This window comes from Bolinopsis microptera, chromosome 4 (assembly GCF_026151205.1).
Source record: "Bolinopsis microptera isolate Bmic1 chromosome 4, MBARI_Bmic_1.0, whole genome shotgun sequence".
In the NCBI taxonomy this organism is placed as follows: Eukaryota; Metazoa; Ctenophora; class Tentaculata; order Lobata; family Bolinopsidae; genus Bolinopsis; species Bolinopsis microptera.
Genome location: NC_087075.1, coordinates 9,380,819 through 9,400,420, shown reverse-complemented (window position 1 = coordinate 9,400,420; position 19,602 = coordinate 9,380,819). Strand labels below are relative to the sequence as shown.

The 19,602-nt window shown below is 37.5% G+C and overlaps 1 protein-coding gene across 2 annotated transcripts; it reads right to left on the bottom strand.

Moving 5' to 3' along the window:
* Window positions 1-12,572: 12,572 nt before the first annotated feature.
* On the bottom strand, window positions 12,573-17,741 carry LOC134813941 (uncharacterized). Of its 2 annotated transcripts, none has more exons than XM_063821885.1 (11): window positions 17,626-17,741; window positions 17,125-17,304; window positions 16,825-16,906; window positions 16,358-16,516; window positions 16,082-16,171; window positions 15,741-15,839; window positions 15,468-15,552; window positions 15,137-15,251; window positions 13,891-13,939; window positions 13,411-13,533; window positions 12,573-13,208 (listed from the first exon to the last, which is right to left on the bottom strand). In XM_063821885.1, exons 1-11 carry the CDS (start codon window positions 17,667-17,669, stop codon window positions 13,089-13,091), a joined length of 1,146 nt encoding a protein of 381 aa, XP_063677955.1. In that variant the 5' UTR covers window positions 17,670-17,741; the 3' UTR covers window positions 12,573-13,088. The 2 variants fall into 2 exon arrangements, with proteins under 2 accessions (XP_063677955.1, XP_063677956.1); XM_063821886.1 differs by having other exon boundaries at window positions 15,477-15,552.
* Between the last annotated feature and the right edge of the window lie 1,861 nt (window positions 17,742-19,602).

Here is a 19,602-nt window from a genome sequence, read left to right as displayed (position 1 = left end):
GAAATGAGGAGATTCAAAAAAGAGTAACATCCTCCCCTCCTCCCCTCCTCCCCTCCTCCCCTCCTCCCCTCCTCCCCTCCTCCCCTCCTCCCCTCCTCCCCTCCTCCCCTCCTCCCCTCCTCCCCTCCTCCCCTCCTCCCCTCCTCCCCTCCTCCCCTCCTCCCCTCCTCCCCTCCTCCCCTCCTCCCCTCCTCCCCTCCTCCCCTCCTCCCCTCCTCCCCTCCTCCCCTCCTCCCCTCCTCCCCTCCTCCCCTCCTCCCCTCCTCCCCTCCTCCCCTCCTCCCCTCCTCCCCTCCTCCCCTCCTCCCCTCCTCCCCTCCTCCCCTCCTCCCCTCCTCCCCTCCTCCCCTCCTCCCCTCCTCCCCTCCTCCCCTCCTCCCCTCCTCCCCTCCTCCCCTCCTCCCCTCCTCCCCTCCTCCCCTCCTCCCCTCCTCCCCTCCTCCCCTCCTCCCCTCCTCCCCTCCTCCCCTCCTCCCCTCCTCCCCTCCTCCCCTCCTCCCCTCCTCCCCTCCTCCCCTCCTCCCCTCCTCCCCTCCTCCCCTCCTCCCCTCCTCCCCTCCTCCCCTCCTCCCCTCCTCCCCTCCTTGTATTTATAACTTTATAACCACTTTATGAGGTGGTCTGAGTTTTTGTTACCTTCTCAGGAACCCAGCTATCTGTACCACCGGTCTGTCTGATATTTATACATTGGAACTCTCCAATATTGGAACTATCGGTGAATGTCCAGACGTCTGTTTGACCTCTTTTTCTGGTACGTTTCTTATCAGCTATATATTCAGCAGTTCTTCCTTTACTTCCGATAAATGAGTAAAGGAATTCGTCATTTCTACTAGTCCGAGGATTAACGTCGGATGTTGTTATCGAAACAACATATTCAACTGAAAAATAGAATTCTTAGCATTATATTAGTATTACATTGTAGATGTAGACAGAAAATAAATGGAAGTCTCCGGAAATTTGAAAACGTTGTCTGAAGATGTTTTTAATAAATTGAACCACAGAAAAATATAGAAATTTTTGTTGAAGAATAGAACTGTTAGTGTTACAAATCCTGGTGAACATTGTATTGAGCATGGGACCACACATCACAAAATATCAGCATTAATAATATGATCAGTTACTCACCCTCATGAATATGGTCAATACAGACGGAGCACCGTCCACTTGCATCACAGCACGCGTTACCATTTTCAGGATTGCACTGAGCAGGAGTACCGTCAGAGAGTGGGTTAGTCGGTCCACACCTCTCATCATCCCTCCACTGCTTGGCTTATGCAATTGGAGTCTTGTTATTTTAACATTTATCGGAATAACGTGCAGATACTGTGATATTATACGTATAGTAGTAAGAGTTACGCTTATTTTATAGCCATTCATCAGTTGCAGCTCAGAATACCATAAAATTTCAATAATCGACGGAGTAATTTATTTAAACCAAGCTCTTACCACGATCAGTATCACATTCAAACGGTTAAAAAAATACTGCACCAAAAACTTACATTTTCTTCGGATGCAGACAATGTTCACGGAGACCATGTTCGTATGACGATCAGTTCCACTCTGCATGTTCCATCCCCCTGATTTTTTGTAGCATCCTTGTAACTCGGCAGTGTACTGAGCAGGATTGGGACCAATAAATGTCACAGCTAGGCAGTTTTGGAGCTGTAAACATTGGTTGACACATTCTTCCTCTGTGTCCAAGTTTTCCTTTCCCATGTCCCCTCCCAGGAAATTTGTCGCAGGAAGTCTGCATGAGTCGTATGCTGGGAAAATAGAGAGGATCAAGTGACCCCACATTTGTGTGTGGCAGGCCCCACGGAATGGGACAAGGGAAATTGTGTTTGTTGTATAATGTATTGATGATGAATTGTGGTTACGATACTTTTGTTATGCCCATTACATGCAAATCTTACTATATATACTGTATAATAAGCGAGACGATATATATCTGTTGCCAGACATCAACTTTAACACGACTTTCCAAAAAAACCGTGAAAGACATATCATTGAAACATTTTGGGCTGGGTTGACTGCTTTTATGGTTTTTTTAAACCTGTATGAAGAAATCAAACATTTGCCAAGGAAAAAATAGTTTAGGTCCCGAAAATTGGTCCCCGGCCTAGGACCTAGCTATAGGTGGTGTCAAAATCACAAAATTAATAAATATCGTTCCATCTTGGAACTTATTGTTTCATTGTCTATCACATCTTCAAAGTGAATGACAGCAAGTGAATTACCTTTTTTATTGCTACAGCTGAGCCACACACTCCGACTGAAATCACAACTTGGTTGAGAAGATAAAATCATTGCTTGACAGTTGAAATCGTTTTCTGATCTATCTTCGTCACATCTTAGTTGTCCCAGTGCTAAACTTTGATCGTTGGTGTTACTTTTACTTTTTGTCCACGTGGCTCTAGACAAAACAGTGAGTTGGATAAATAAAACCATCAATGTTGCAGAAATGTTCAATATTCGGACGAACCGTGATATCTTACTATATATAAAGCGAGACGATATAATCCTATCCGTATATATGTTGAAATATCCGTACCATTTTACTGACACCACGGCATCAACTTTAAGGCAGCAAAATTCTGAAAAATGCCCAGCAAATTTTAGAATTTGGTCGCCAAATTTGTTTGAAGGCCTAACTCGAAATTCCGCTACAAAACTTAAAGTCGAAATGCGACTCTACGTTGATCCTGAAAATTTCATGAAAAAATATTGAAAAAATATTGAAACCCTATTGAGTTCTATTGTTTTGAGCGAAATCAGTTTTGCAAATATCGCGAACTAAGATATGGGCGATTTTGTTAATTTTTCCGATTATTTGATCACAGAATCCACAGTTAGGTAGATATTGAGCTGATAATCGTAGAGAATGCGTAGTTTAGGCTTACCTTTTATATAAATTTGGTTTAATTTACAGATATTGATATTTGACGAATTTATGGGCCAAAATCGATAAAATTTGGTGCGTATGCCCAAATATGGGCATATGGTTTTTAGCTCATAACTCAGTCATATTTTGTCCAATCTTGATGAAAGTTCATATATATATATGAACTCGTATACATCGAGTTCAGGAGACCAATAGCTACAAGTAGAGCACCTACAATCTGTGTTTTGGGTTTAAATGCTTAAATGGCCTTCAAATCAGCATGAAAAAAATAACAAATTGGCCAAGGAATTAGAATTTTAGTGCCCAAAATTTGGACCCCCAAGTGATGTCAAAAACGCGATTTAAATAGGTAATAAGTATTTTTGTCTCTTGAGTCTTGAGACCACTTTAGGGATATAAATAGCTCTCAAAACATTAACTTACTCGGTAATGAACTTTAAGTTCTTCGGACTGCTGCCCCAATGGCCTTGTTCATATCCAATGAGTTGACAAAATAAATTCGCTTGCAACCAGTTAAATTTAGCTGCACAAACAGTTCTGTTAATTTCTCCTCCACTCGTTTTATTGATGTAGGTAACAAATAGCAAACCTTCATTTGTAGTTGCAAGGCTTTTTTCATCTACCTCATGAATTAATTCTGCTTTGTTGAACGCAAACTCTAAATATTCAAATGAAATGTCTCATATAATAGTTCAGATGCAAATTAATATTATGTAAATACTAGTGTAACCCGTGCCTACGGCTACGGCCGGGACTTCACTATCGCAGTGGAAATGCAAAAGTATAAACCCGCCTATCATATTTGAAAACAAGCATAACATTGTCGTATGAAACTTGCCACCGACCAATTTGAAAAACCTTAATCATTTGGCTTTGTCAGAGTTTTGTCGTAACTATACCGTAAAAACCAGTCCCGCAATTCTTACTTACCGTTTTCTTGATTAAGCCGCTCGGAAATTACACGCGCATAGACAGACAGAAATACAGACAGACAGACAGACAGACAGACAGACAAACACTCTGAGATTATTATTGAGACATTTAGAAGGGATTGCCCGGACAAATTGTCGATATATGCCTTTGAAAACATTTTAATTCGATATTAAAATTTACAGCCCTCTAAAATTGTCAAAAAACCAGTTCCAGGATTTTCAACTTTTTGGAATGTTACCATAAATGCCAACAAATTATGAGTCATGATCAAACGAGAAGCCAAACTGAAATTTTTAACTTTTATAAATCGATATCAACTCGTATTTGAAAATTTGCTCCTTGATAAACGTTTTTATCAATTCCTGAAATCCTGAAATTTTTTATGTAAATAAGCTACTCTTGAGTCTTCTTTCGTAGAATTTCAAACAAACGATTAAACTTATAAATATTATACCTGTACATATGAGCCTATAATCCTGAAAGTATGAAGGATCATGTACAGTATTATCTTGCCTCATGTCATAAACTGTAATGTGACAATCATGTATACTCTTATCATCATCATCACATGTAATATCAACCTTTAATTCTAGCTGTAGTCCTCGTTTTCCAATTGCGGAAATAATGAACAGTTGTGGGCTGAGTACAAAATTTTTAATTTAACTTCATTTAAACAATTTAAGGATTCAAAAAATTATTATTGCCAGTGCTGCTATTGTATTGATAAAGCATTGATAAAGTATAAGAAAATATTGAGCATGTGAACATGAGTAGGGAATCCCCTTAATTCTAGGGAGGGGGATATTTAAAACATATAAGTGATACGAAAGGATTTTATTAGCAGGAGTTTTCAAAATACTTGTGTAAATCGTCTTCAGCCCTTAATTCTAACGTGGGATAACTAAAAATGGGCGACATCTCTAAAAGATAAAAGTGAATCTAATCTAGAATGACTCTTACCGCGTATGGTATTGGTCATCAATATAATCAATATTATTTTCCCAATTCCCATTTGCATATCCAGAATGTTGACAGAAATATTTGGATGACCTCCTGTCATATGTATCTGCACATACAAAGCCTCCTAGTCTGGTCCCTGTTTGCTTGTTTTTAGCAGTAACGATTAAGACACCCATGGTATTGTATTCTGTTTTTTTTTCGTTTGTCGATAGGTCGTCAGGAATAAATTCTACTTTCTCTATTTCCCAAATAGGCTCTGAAATGATTATTGATTATATAATAGTTTTTAAATGTTGTTGAATCTAAATAATACAGTATATATGCTCCTTCATAAAATATTACAGTATACAGTACTTAGATTCATCTGAGAGGTTAGTGACATTTAATTTTTGAATAATTTGTATTCCTCGTGTTGTTTGGTAGATTAAATTTAGCAGCCTCATAATAATATCTAACCTATGTAAATAAAGTTTGAGGCTACATCCCACTTAGATGATATCTTTATTTGGTTCACGGTTCTTCCCATGACCATTTCAAATGAAGTATTATCACACGTTTCAACAGAAGCTGTTACACTGAGAACCTGTCTTCCGTTACAATACACATTTGTCCTAGGACCGCGTTTCTCGATAACCCACTCTTTGTCTTGTTCTGTTGGTAAGGTTGTGGCAAAAGGTTTGTAGGCACGGTCTTGGCAGAATGCCAACATGTATAATATAATATTTTCGGAGAAGAAGATGCTGAAACCACCTATCTGAGATTCTCCTTCATAAAACCATATCACCGACGTGTCTCCACTTCCCACAATACTGTCCGTTTTTATGTGTAGATAGGAACCATCCAGACCTGCAAGTATTCGCACACCGCGGACCACAGGACTCCATATATCTATCGATTTGGTATTAATGATTTGAAAAATTACAGAATAACGACTTGCTTTATTAAGAGTGTAGATTGTTTAAGCATTGCGTGGTTCAATTTGGGTTCGACAAAGATTAATTTTAACGAGTATTTGAAATGTAAATGAATGTGTATATACGTCAACATTTTTCGTTCGTGGTTTGGTTCGTCAAAAATATAATTCCAGCTTCAAATTCAATATAATATATTGAATTTGAAGCTGGAATTTTTTTTCGACCAAATACATTTTTGACGAACCAAACCACGAACAAAAAATTATGTCCAAAGAAATTTGTTGCTTTTATAATAGTACAATTATGTTTTGCCCAAAGTTATGTCTGTCCACTTATCCGTCCAAATAAGGTCCCATAAAGTATGTCTTTTAATGTATTACAATAACCTGAATTTTCATCACATTGGAGAGTGACACCATGATCATTGGAATCACATTCCACTTCAATCATCCCGGCCTTCATTTCATCTTTCTTCGTAAAACTGACATCGTTTATGACGAAAATCGGCTTTTCGTTTACCTCCTTCCATGCACTAAATCAAATGGAAAATTTTAGTAGCAAGTTGCATAAAAGCGTCTTTTTTATATTTTGATAGTGGTAGAAGTTAACGTTTCAGGTTTCGAAATATTGTACCTTTTTTTGGTTAAAACTTAAATAGTTTTATTAACTTAATAAAAAAACTTTCATTGAAAAATGTAAGGTTTTTTCAATGAAAGTTACGCAATCTAGACTTACAGTTGAGCTTTTGGTTCAGGCTTAAGACTATCCCAATTTCCTCCTTTATTTCCAAAATAACGACAAAAGGTGTTAGTAGTCTGTAAGTTAAAATTGTTAGGACACACTCGACCAGTTATGCTCTTCCCATTTGTTCCAATCCAGGTAATCAAGAGTAGGCCTCTACTTGAAGATTCTATTACTGATTTGGTTATTGAAGTTTTGTTAACCAGTTTTGCTTTATCAAACTTCCATTCTGTAGTAATCCCTAAAATTTGTAATGAACATACAGATTACAGGGGTGGGAATTGGGGAGGCGGGTTAGGGAGGGGGATTCAGAATACACACGTAAAGAGTTTGTAATTCATGATTACTGAGTGCTCGATCTTTATATATATATAAAGTTCGAAAAATATATATCATATATATATATGATATATTTTTTTAAATACTTTCAACACTACTATAATAGTACTACATATCACATAATTTGAGGATATCATGATTGTAAAGGTTGATATGACCGACAGTTGATATCACTCGCGTACGTTTTATTGGCTCTGATCGCTAACTATAATAGTAATGTATATACACAAATTCAAATGAAAAACTGGGGTAATCGTGAAATTTTCAGGTGACACAAACGCCGCCCCTATTATAGTATTATACAGGGTGGGCCAAAAGTCAGTACCCATAGGTTGGGTCTTATATCTCCGGTGTGTTTTATATTTGAGAGTTTGCAGATGGCATACTGTATCTACTTGTTCGAGGATTCCATCGCCAAAATTTGAAAATTCGAATATTTTGGACCACGCCCATTCAATATTAAAACACCTATATTTTTCTCTCTGGACACACTGGACGCCTATTTTTTTCAGAAACGGTAGATTATTAAATGTTGCATCTGATCTGAAAAAATGAGGCAAAAGCATTTTGTGTATCTCGTTAACAAAATTTACTGGGTGATTATGTGACACCGTAACACGGCACCTTAATTGGGCAGCCTTAACGATTCCCATAATGTACGGGGTGATTAACAGGGTTACCTTATCACGTGATTAGGTAAGCCAATCACCTGATCACACGTAATGAATAAACTCGTTATGCTTCGTATCTCGGTCATCTGAGAAGGTACAACTCTAATTTCTCAGGACAAACGTAATTCGAATGGCCATGAAACACAATTCAATAAAATTTAGCTCGATCCGACTATCCAAACTATCAAATAATGCGAAAATGAACCTTGACAAATTCTTTGAACCAGTGGTGGTACTAAGTCATACCAGAAAGAATTAATTCAATTAGGCACTCAGTGACTGAGCTATAATTTATAAAGGCTGCAACGTATGGGTACTGACGTTTGGCCCACCCTGTACTATCTGACGACATTATGATACGTGTATTAGCATCATGACTTGAATTTTGTAAATATTAACTGAAAGTGACTGAATGCTAAAAATGTGAACTCACGACATGTGGGTACGTCACACCAGTCCCATCTCACTCCGGGGTCCGTTGTATAGCACCAAACAAAGCTAAACTCCCTCTCTGGATTCCGACAATAGTTGTGATTCCAAATACCATACCTGTTATATAGTCAGAGATTATACATTATCCGATAAACTTATACCATGCCTGTATAGCCAGAGATTATACATTATACATTATACACTATACATTGTACATTATACATTATACGTTATACATTATGCATTATACATTATACATTATACATTATACATTATACATTATACATTATACATTATACATTATACATTATACATTATACATTATACATTATACATTATACGTTATACATTATACATTATACATTATACATTATACGTGAAATATTTGTTTCGATTATTAACCGTCGACGATTTTAACTCGGCACACGTCTTGGTATGTTATAAACCTACAAAGATTGGCGAGAAGTTAAAATACTTGATATTGTTTTTTTCGAAAATCACAAAAAAAACAGGGACAATTGCCTTATTTCACCTTTCAGTCATGGCTGATATCTCAGACATTATCTGAGGATCTTTTGAATACCAATTCTGACATGTGTAACCTCCTCTTGTTATCGATTGAGTCCCGTCGTATCCTGCTCCTCTGTTTGCTCTATCAATGGCATCCCAACATTCCCCACCTGAACACCGTTGGTTCGTCAATATCATTTGAGGGTTAGTATTTATAGTATAAGTTTTAAACTAATTACTACAATTCTATTACATTTATTGATAATTATGTAATTGTTGGAAATATTTTAAACAGGCATCCGGCATATCCTGTCCAAACCCAGGATGCACTACATGAAGAATTCGTTGTAACTTTTTTTGAAAGCATTAATAATTAGCGTTAATAAGTAACACCACATTTTAAACAACTTGGCTGTTAATATGGCAGGAATGATTCAACCAGATTAATTGTCAGTAGCATAATCGGAAAATGAAAGTTGCAATGATCCTCCAAACAATTTTTAACACATTCGTTTACAACCGAAACTTACCACATACAGATGAAATGATCGATAGGAGGTTTACCAAGAAAAACATTATCTTTCTGATCTCAGTGGTTGCTTTTAATATCAGTCTGTAGTTTGTTGGCATTAAAAATCAGATCGTTATGTGAATCATATCAATATACTAAATAATGGGTAACAGTGTGACAGGTCATGTTACTGATATCTGGATATTATCCGGTTGGAAGAGACAAGGACAAGTGAAACAAGGAAGTTAGGAGTAAGGGCAAATTTTCGGCGTCAACGCCATCTTCAGGCTAAAATTGTTATAAATGTTAGTATATAATAAATGCTTCTATACTAGTTAAAATGCTAAATTAAAATTACACACACTGAATACAGGTTACATCAAATGGTATTGTACATTACATTGAAAATAGTGATGTACACACGTTTTACACTCTGTCCAAGTACATAATATCTACTGAACAGCAGGGTCGTGTGCTATTTGTTTAAATTTGTCTTTGAATATGTTGTAAAAGAAATCCCTTAAGCTTCTCGCACTCTTCTTTGTTATTGATACTAGGTTTAAATAAATTAATGTAGTAAGCTTCTGTCACTTTACGTTTAATGGTGCTATATAAGTTAATTTCTAAAATATCGAAGGAAATATCTGGTTCTATGTTATCGTGAAACTCTGAATAATGAGCAGCCAACGCATTATCAGGATAATGCGTTGGCTGCTCATTATACTCCTAACTTCCTTGTTTCACTTGTCCTTGTCTCTTCCAACCGGATAATATCCAGATATCAGTACTTCAATCATGAGACTAATAAACAGCGAACTACTCCGTTATTTGATAGGTCATGTTACTATTGATCATATAAGTCGTGTTCCATTGTTTAAAAATGTGCAAACATATTGTCCAATATTGGTTACATAATGAAAAATTAATCGAACATACCTTACAAGACGTTTTCATAACGTACGAAATGCGACGGTTTTCCCGAAATTTCGCCATATTTTCGGACCGCCAAAATTTCGGTCGTCGTAATAGAATCCGTCGCATTATTTTTAGCTTATTCCAATAATTGTGGCTTCATCGATTCAAAAGTTAGTGATATGATGGTGGGACAAATAAACACAATATTCCATGATGAATTTAATGTCAAGTAATACGTTTTAAATTTACAATAAATTACATTTATGTGCTAGCATAAACGTCTTATAAGAGACTAAGTCAAGATAAACAATTTAATACTAAACTCAATAAGTGAAACTGAAAGAGTCGAGCCGGACCCCTTAGAGGAAGATGAAGAAATCGATTTATAAGTTTCATTTTGTTTCAACATGATTTTACCGATTTTTAGAAAATTCTGAATTTCCTTTGTGTCAGAAAACAAAATGATGAAAAATACCCTTATTTTCTGTGACGTCCGAAATGTGACGGTTTTTGTTCAATTTCGCCATATTTTCGGACCGCCAAAATTTCGGTCGTCGCAAATTGGTCCGCCACAAAAATGTCTTGTAAGGTAAATTAAATTTCAAAGAGTTCCAATATTGTATTTATAGAAAACCGAGTTTCTAGGGTATAGTGTATGCTAGTCAAGCTATAGTCACGTAACACGAACGGCAGGGTGTATCGTATGATAGAAATGAAACGAGTAAATAAACGGGAGAAACTATTAAATAAAAAAGTAATACGAAGTGAACGTCAACAGATAAAAACATTTTTGTTGCGATATCCGATTGACTTGAATATAGACACACTACGTGTCTATCGCTCAGTATAGTACTCAACAAAGCTGGCAATAGTCAAAAGGATCCCTTAAAATTAAAGATGAAGGTGCAAACCAAAAGTGAGCTCTTCACTTCCGCTCTCCGGATATACATACATTACATGTACTCCATACTAAAACTAAAATATCCTAAAAGATATCTCAAAATACCATATTACAACATATTTGAGTGTCAGCTGTAAAGCCGGTCAAATATAATTTTCCAATCTGAGTGATTCCTCAAACGCTCGCTGTCATCCTACTTTTATTATAGTACTAGAAAGCCCGTGGTAACAGGGACGAAGCTAATAGTATTCTTTGAAAGAAAGTTTTAATTGCATCAAAAAATATCCATCCCAACCGAAGATACAGACGATTTAAACATAGAACACTTTCAACACAACGTAATTACCACAAAACCGATAAAAATGACGTTAAAACAATCTTTGCACGTGCATGTGTGCATTAAAACACCGTTGCTATGGAAGGTTTTGGTTGTTACCTAAATTCCTATTTTTCATTTATTGCACGTGGGCGGTCGTACATACAGACAACAAAAACAATTCTTTGAATTATAGTAGAGATTATTTACCTGAAATATTTTAATTAAAGACTTCCCTGTTCATAAATTTTGAATTTATCTAAAAGCTCTCTGTGCTTTATACCTTACAAGACATTTTTGTGGCGGACCAATTTGCGACGACCGAAATTTTGGCGGTCCGAAAATATGGCGAAATTGAACAAAAACCGTCACATTTCGGACGTCACAGAAAATAAGGGTATTTTTCATCATTTTGTTTTCTGACACAAAGGAAATTCAGAATTTTCTAAAAATCGGTAAAATCATGTTGAAACAAAATGAAACTTATAAATCGATTTCTTCATCTTCCTCTAAGGGGTCCGGCTCGACTCTTTCAGTTTCACTTATTGAGTTTAGTATTAAATTGTTTATCTTGACTTAGTCTCTTATAAGACGTTTATGCTAGCACATAAATGTAATTTATTGTAAATTTAAAACGTATTACTTGACATTAAATTCATCATGGAATATTGTGTTTATTTGTCCCACCATCATATCACTAACTTTTGAATCGATGAAGCCACAATTATTGGAATAAGCTAAAAATAATGCGACGGATTCTATTACGACGACCGAAATTTTGGCGGTCCGAAAATATGGCGAAATTTCGGGAAAACCGTCGCATTTCGTACGTTATGAAAACGTCTTGTAAGGTACTTTCGATTCTAACAGTATTTAATTTTCCTTTAGCTTACCGTTCAGTGTTTGGCGAGACTTTGTCATCATGTAATTAGAAATTAGAATTTAGAAAATTAGGAATCAGAAATGTAAGAAATTTCTAATTTCTGTCCTTTCGCATCATAGCTGAAACACACAGCCTTCTAAATTATACTCGTTCTCTCACCAAAAATTGGGATGACTTTGAAAAAACTACAACCTAGCCACAACAAAATTTCAAAATGAGAGTGACCACTGCATTAGGCTGAATTGAAGCTACAGTTAGTAAGTTACCAAAAGACGCATATTGTGCACAACGATTTACGTTTGTTACCTTTGTTAACGTTTGTCTGTATTTGGTTTGACAACAGATATTTGACATACCTTTTTGTTCGTTACTAAATTGAGCAAGCAGTTGATTGCTTGGAAGATCGATTTTTTGATGAGATCGAAATTATACCAAATAGGGTGCAAAATTATCAGCTTCTACCTTAGATTTAAAATATAGCGATTCTTTATGGTTCCACCAATCTGAATGGCTTTGAATCGTGACGAATTATTCTAGAAAGTTCCAGAATATTCTATAAACAGTGGAAGGCCTAAGCTAGCAACCTTACAGAATGGCCACTGTATATTTTATTATTGGTAGTCAGTCAACAGTCATGCCATTTTAGTAACTGAAAATGTTTACTTAAGTGATAAATGCAAATTCGACATATTTTAGTGACTTTAAAAACTGATACAAGATTGTAATCTTTAAAACGTCATTAAAATTTCAGTCACAATTACAATTGATAAATTAACATAAACACCTTGAATTATACACAAATGAAATCAAAGAATCTAAATTTTGCATACAATTTATATTTAAAGTAAAACACAAAAATAAATTGATCGTTGCTCGGCAGTAGATTCGCGTCGGACAACTTTAACTCCCTTATCAACTCAATCGGTCAATTAATTTAATTTATGAAAATTCTGCCAATAAATCCCAACTTTTCTGTCTCTAATTCAACTTTAGTTAACTTTGGATTGATACGAACAAGGTTTATTATCACCACCAGATGTAATTACTTTAGCGACCATAATAAAATACTAATGTAATTATTCATCACGCAATATGTAGGACAAATTGAATTGATTCAATGATGTTTCATTTAATGGTAAATTCATTTATCAAATAATATATTACGGATTAATTTGGAAAATTTCCTCTTCTTCCACGCAGTCGGCAAAGTCGTCAGGGAATATTTCAGAGTTTGTCGCTGTCAGCGGTTCATCGCCTGATCCTCGGGTAGCTTCTTCAACCTGCACAAATGATGTTCAAAATTCAAAATAGAATCGTTAAAAACCCATTGTCTACGGAGTGCAAATAAATAATTTTATGTTTCAAATATTGAACCTTAAAAACTTAATCAAAAAGCGAGCACAGCGAGGCAACTTGTGTTTCTTGTCAGTGAAATTGATGTCGAATGAAGAATTTGATTAGGTTTCCTCAATCGCAACTCACCTGTTTCTCCTGGTACTTCTTTATAAGGTGTTTCTGCATGGAGGTGGGAGTTAGAGGTGGAGTCACTTCACCTGACTGCGCCAATTCTGAGAGTCGTACTTGTGTGGTGTCAATTGGGGCAATCTAGTGGATAATAGGAGTTCATGTTTGTGAACTGATTATTTTCAGGCATTTCTTTTCGTGTCGTCTCTTGAGAAATTTTACGATTAACTTTTTACAAATTATTGTGCCTTTCATTTGTTTCAAAGTGCTCAACTATGGTAAATTAGGAGCAAGTTTAATGTTTATTATGTTTGGACAAAGCAAACTAAATGTGATTCACTTAAATATGGAATTATCCCCAGTATTATATAATAGTAGTAGTATTATTATACTATTAATTTTATATTATTATTATACTAGCGGCAGATTCATATTGTCGCAATATTTTGAAGGGTTAATACTTTAAAAGTGACTGAAATGGTATTCGAATGAAATTACCTTGGTTTGCATCTCGATGCCAGCATTGCTTTCATACGTCCCATAAGAGCTGAAAAGATAATTATTGAAGGGTGGCACTTGTTATTTGACCTCAGACTTTACTTTTTTATGCGATGGTTACCATGGTTACCATGGTTACCTTGCCGATATGATTACTTACGGAGCAGGTGCAGGGGTGTGTCCAGACTCCAGCCCCCCCTCTCAACATTACTTACGGAACAGGTGAAGGGGTGTGTCCAGCCCCCCCCTCTCAACATTACTTACGGAGCAGGTGCAGGGGTGTGTCCAGCCTCCCCCTCTCAACATTACTTACGGAGCTGGTGCAGGGGTGTGTCCAGCCTCCCCCTCTCAACATTACTTACGGAGCAGGTGCAGGGGTGTGTCCAGCCCCCCTCTCAACATTATTTACATAACAGGTGCAGGGGTGTGTCCAGCCCCCCCCCCCCCAACATTACTTACGGAGCAGGTGCAGGGGTGTGTCCAGCCTCCCCCTCTCAACATTACTTACGGAGCAGGTGCAGGGGTGTGTCCAGCCTCCCCCTCTCAACATTACTTACGGAGCAGGTGCAGGGGCGTGTCCAGCCCCCCTCTCAACATTACTTACGGAGCAGGTGCAGGGGTGTGTCCAGCCTCCCCCTCTCAACATTACTTACGGAGCAGGTGCAGGGGTGTGTCCAGCCTCCCCCTCTCAACATTACTTACGGAGCAGGTGCAGGGGCGTGTCCAGCCCCCCTCTCAACATTACTTACGGAGCAGGTGCAGGGGTGTGACCAGCCCCCCCCCCCCTCTCAACATTACTTACGGAGCAGGTGCAGGGGTGTGTCCAGCTCCTTCCCCTCTCAACATTACTTACGGAATAGGTGCAGGGGTGTGTCCAGCCCCCCTCTCAACATTATTTACATAACAGGTGCAGGGGTGTGTCCAGCCCCCCCTCTCAACATTACTTACGGAGCAGGTGCAGGGGTGTGTCCAGCCTCCCCCTCTCAACATTACTTACGGAGCAGGTGCAGGGGTGTGTCCAGCCTCCCCCTCTCAACATTACTTACGGAGCAGGTGCAGGGGTGTGTCCAGCTCCTTCCCCTCTCAACATTACTTACGGAATAGGTGCAGAGGTGTGTCCAGCCCCCCTCTCAACATTATTTACATAACAGGTGCAGGGGTGTGTCCAGCCCCCCCCCCCCTCTCAACATTACTTACGGAGCAGGTGCAGGGGTGTGTCCAGCCTCCCCCTCTCAACATTACTTACGGAGCAGGTGCAGGGGTGTGTCCAGCCTCCCCCTCCTCAACGTCTGTCAACAGACCTCCTGGTGCTCTGAGCTTCTTTTTAGGACTTGGTTTAGCTTCTTCTCTCTCTAACTCCTCTGTAATAATACTTAAACTTACTTCGAGTTATATACTCATCATTAGACCACGCAGCAGCCTGAAATATTCCTTTAGGTTTCCGTTTAACAAAAGTAGCAGAATATTATTTTTCAAAACGTTTTCTCTGCGCTGCTAACACATTTGAATCAGCGTTTCAAAAGAAAACTGGGGATGATCAAAATTGGCGTAAAAGTGCTTATGAAAGTGCCGTGTACCGTAAGGACCTCTGGTGTCTGTTTCTGTTCTCCAGTCGTTTGTGTGAACATCACCTCCGAGGTTAGAATATCCGTTCCTGTTCGGCTGACAAGATGTGTTTCAGATCAGTTGGGTAAAAATATTTTCTTCCAATATATAGTAGCAAGAAGTGCAGCCGCATTTCCTTTGTGGGCACCCTATGAATTTCCCGATTCACAGCGTTGCATATAACTCATTCATAGTGCAATTTGAACTCATTTCAATTTTTTAAAGCTTAATTATTAGTTACTTACATTGGACCAGTGTTCAATTCTCCTGGCCAGGGACTTAATACCATCTCTATATTTGATACCCAGGTACGCTAAAATAACTATCAGAGCTGCTAAACAAACCTGGTCGGATATATAAGTTAGAATTAAGTTATATGAAAGAAATCAATTTTCCAGTAATATTTCAATATATAGTTCAGAACAATTGCCTTTTAGTTAATGTCTTAATTGTTAATATTTTATTAAAACATCTGAATTTGTATAAATAATTGAGTTTAAAACTTATCTTGGTGTTTTGATGTTTCAAAACATTTGTGTTTTATTGAAAATTTTATTGAAAAGTAAAAGTTCAGCTTGCTGCTCACCCATCCCATTACAAATGCAATGATAGCTAAAGTCCGGGAACTGTTATCTTCCGATTCAGTTGCTTGTACAGCCGTAGGAAATGCTAAAACCTGGAAGGGATCATTATGAGGGAATTATATTGTCACTCGACGTTGGGTAACCATAAATTGCTAATTCTTCAAATAATGACACATATTTTAAAGCGAGTTTCTAGTAACCTATCCCAATCCATGCCTATGAGTCAAAATGTAACCTGTTTCGTCTGATTGTTTTGGAAAAGATTATTCCATACTCACATCGCGACCCATAGTATCCCACAGTTCACTGGTTCCCAGGTTCTTGTAAATCCGCTCAGCTTTACTACCAAGTACCCTTCCTTCTGGTGGCAGTGTAACATAGAACTGAATCTTGACGTTTTTACTTTCTTCCAGTTTTATCAGCTCCGTTTTCACTATCTAGAGAGGAAAGAACAGTATTAATCAGTAATAAATGTCAAGTCATCAGTGTTAAATGTAATCTAAAAACAGTCTTAACAACATAGTGACATCTTAAATAACTATAAACAGCTTATGGAACTAGAAACAACGTTTTGAGGTTTTGGTGACCACTGATAGAATGTCCAAAGGATGTAGATAATGTTTGGTCACGAATTTCTCTAACGAATAATGTTACTTTTGGTTACTTTAGGTTACTTTTGGTTACTTTTGGTTACTTTTGGTTACTTTTGGTTACTTTTGGTTACTTTTAATGCACTTTTAGTTACCTTGACCACTGGTTCCTCCGCTTTTGCTGGTTTCGTTGCGATGTTGGCTTGTTCAAACGTTTGTTTCAATTTCGTCTCCATCCTTGAAAGTTTGCGATGATTAAAATAACGGATATTTAATCGAAAATTTGAAACAAATATTGGCACAATGAATTTATCATTCTCTAATAAACACTAAAACAGCTTATAATTAATAAATCCCCTGCAGCCTTTGTAAGACTCGCTGTTCAAGTCTTGATAATGGTGTGACAATAACAACAATTCTGGTGGACCCATTTAAATCTCTCGACCTATACTCACTTTTCTTTCCAAGCAATGTACATCTCTGTGTTATTGGCGGACCCAATAGAAGCCTCGTCTGCCTCATCAGGAACTATAGAAACTTGTAACAAGTACGGAGCAAGAGTTATAAGATCGTCCGGAGCTACTTTCTTTTTTGCTGGGTCTTCTTTCTTCTCACCGCACTGACCCGGCTGGAAACTGAAATTGTCATGATGGTTGGTGGGGTGATTAACGGGTGATACTCGTAACATATTTGTTCCAAATATTAGATCCAAGACCGTCGACGAGTCCAACTCGGTGCGCGTCTTGGTAGATTTTAACCCACAAAGCTACAATGGGATGATCGACTGGTATTAATATAAGTGACACGTTTTTAAAGAGTTTAGCAGGACTTGGAAAACCGATCGCAAACAAGGAAGGTAAGGACCACGTACACGTTCAAACGATTATAGCTCTAGGTTAACCCATTAATAATCACAAAAGTTTCCAACAAATTCACAAGCTTCGACTGGTACTCACCAGTACAGTAGAACCACAGTCAAACAGGCTTTGTGGCGGATCATATCAGTTTAGTTATCTGTCTCAACTGTCGCCTCCTTTTTGTTACACCATGTCAGGATATGACTACATCTTCTGTTTGGGAGAAAAAAAACTGTTACAGACGTAATTGGACATATTTTCATCTGATATTAGGTAAAACTTTTCTTTGAAAGATCCTTTTCGGTAAGTGCTGCTCTTGAAATGAAATGGAAAATCTTTCTAAAACAGGACCATTGACTTTCGAAAGAAAACACTTAGCATGCATTGAAAAAAGGTGGATCTCTTGCTTGGAATATATTCTGCTTTTCCTACAATAACGTGACTAAAATTCGCTTTTATATAACTTTCTCTCACGAAAGCCTTCCCCTCTAGGAAAGTTTCTTACGAAATATCGCACTCCTTTGAAATTGGAGCTTCATCATGAGTAGGAGGGTTTATCGAACACAGATTATTTCGTATGGGTACAACTAACACAAGGAATTTACGCCATGGAACATGTAAAATACTTATTTCAAAAGGTAGAAAAAATCATAAAAAAAGATTCCAAAATAAATCTTCATCACCATTTTCCACAAATATCTTGTGTCTGACTACTCCAAAATATATTGTTCCCGGACACAAGTTTATAAAAGCTAAAAATAATATAGCAAATCGCAATACAAAGCCAACCCAGGGAGTCAGTACAGACTTAAGCTGGGCAATTGAGTAATTAAAGGGCAATTAGAGGGTCATTAACTCATTATGATCAGTAACTGCAGCTGAGTTGCGCGAAATTTAACTATGAGCTTGTATGTTGGGAGGAGGTTCAAATGTTGATTCACTGCGGTTTAACTTCCGGTCATTTGGGTAATTAGAGTAGATCGCAAGGATTGTGCGTTTATCTAATAGTCAAATGTATGGTAACTTAGTAACTTATGCGTGGTAACTTAGTAACTTACGTGTGGTAACTTAGTAACTTATGCGTGGTAACTTAGTAACTTACGTGTGGTAACTTAGTAACTTACATGTGGTAACTTAGTAACTTATGTGTGGTAACTTAGTAACTTATGTGTGGTAACTTAGTAACTTACGTGTGGTAACTTAGTAACTTACGTGTGGTAACTTAGTAACTTATGTGTGGTAAGTTAGTGACTTACGTGTGGTAATTAAATAACTTGTATATATTGCAAGCTGTTCAGAAACATTGCATAGCATTACAGCAATTTCAGTATCTGCAGCCTGTACATCAAATTTAGTATCTTAATGTTCAATTATAAAGGGAGTTCCTTTAACTATTGTAACTTAGAGTTGAGCATCAATTAACTAATTAACTATCAATTAACTAGCAATTAACTATTAGAACTCATCCGACAGTCGTATGACTTTTGTAGCATATCAAAGTGAAGTTCACTACTCATACCTTAGATGACAACTCGGAATAATGTGAATAAAAATCTTGCGAACCTCAATTATACCTAACTACCTAAGCAAACCTAAAGACTTAAAGAGAGGATAAACTTTCAATAGATGCAATACTATAAATGTTTAATGATGCTCTGGATCAAGCAAGTCTAGTTAAATACTAATGAGATCGTTTACTTTCCTGGAGATGAAACAAACCGCAAAACCTTTTAACCAAACAATAACGGATCTGCATAGACTAGACATCTGACAATCAGTTAAGTGAAGCTGTAAAAGCTTGGAATACAGATTGCAGATGGGTAGGACAATCAGTTATGTAAAACTATAAAAGCTTGGGCACGCTCGAAAGGCCCGGGATCACTAGTACTCCCCTCCCAATACAACTACAAGTAAGCAGTGTATGGCATATATAATTACACGAGAGCACCACAAAGAGGGTGACCACACCCCTATACAGTACCTAATGACAGTCAGCAATCACATTACGGTACTCCTAGCTTTACTACTATTGGAGTACTTGATGGTACTTCTAGAGCCATCAGGTTATTATAAGGG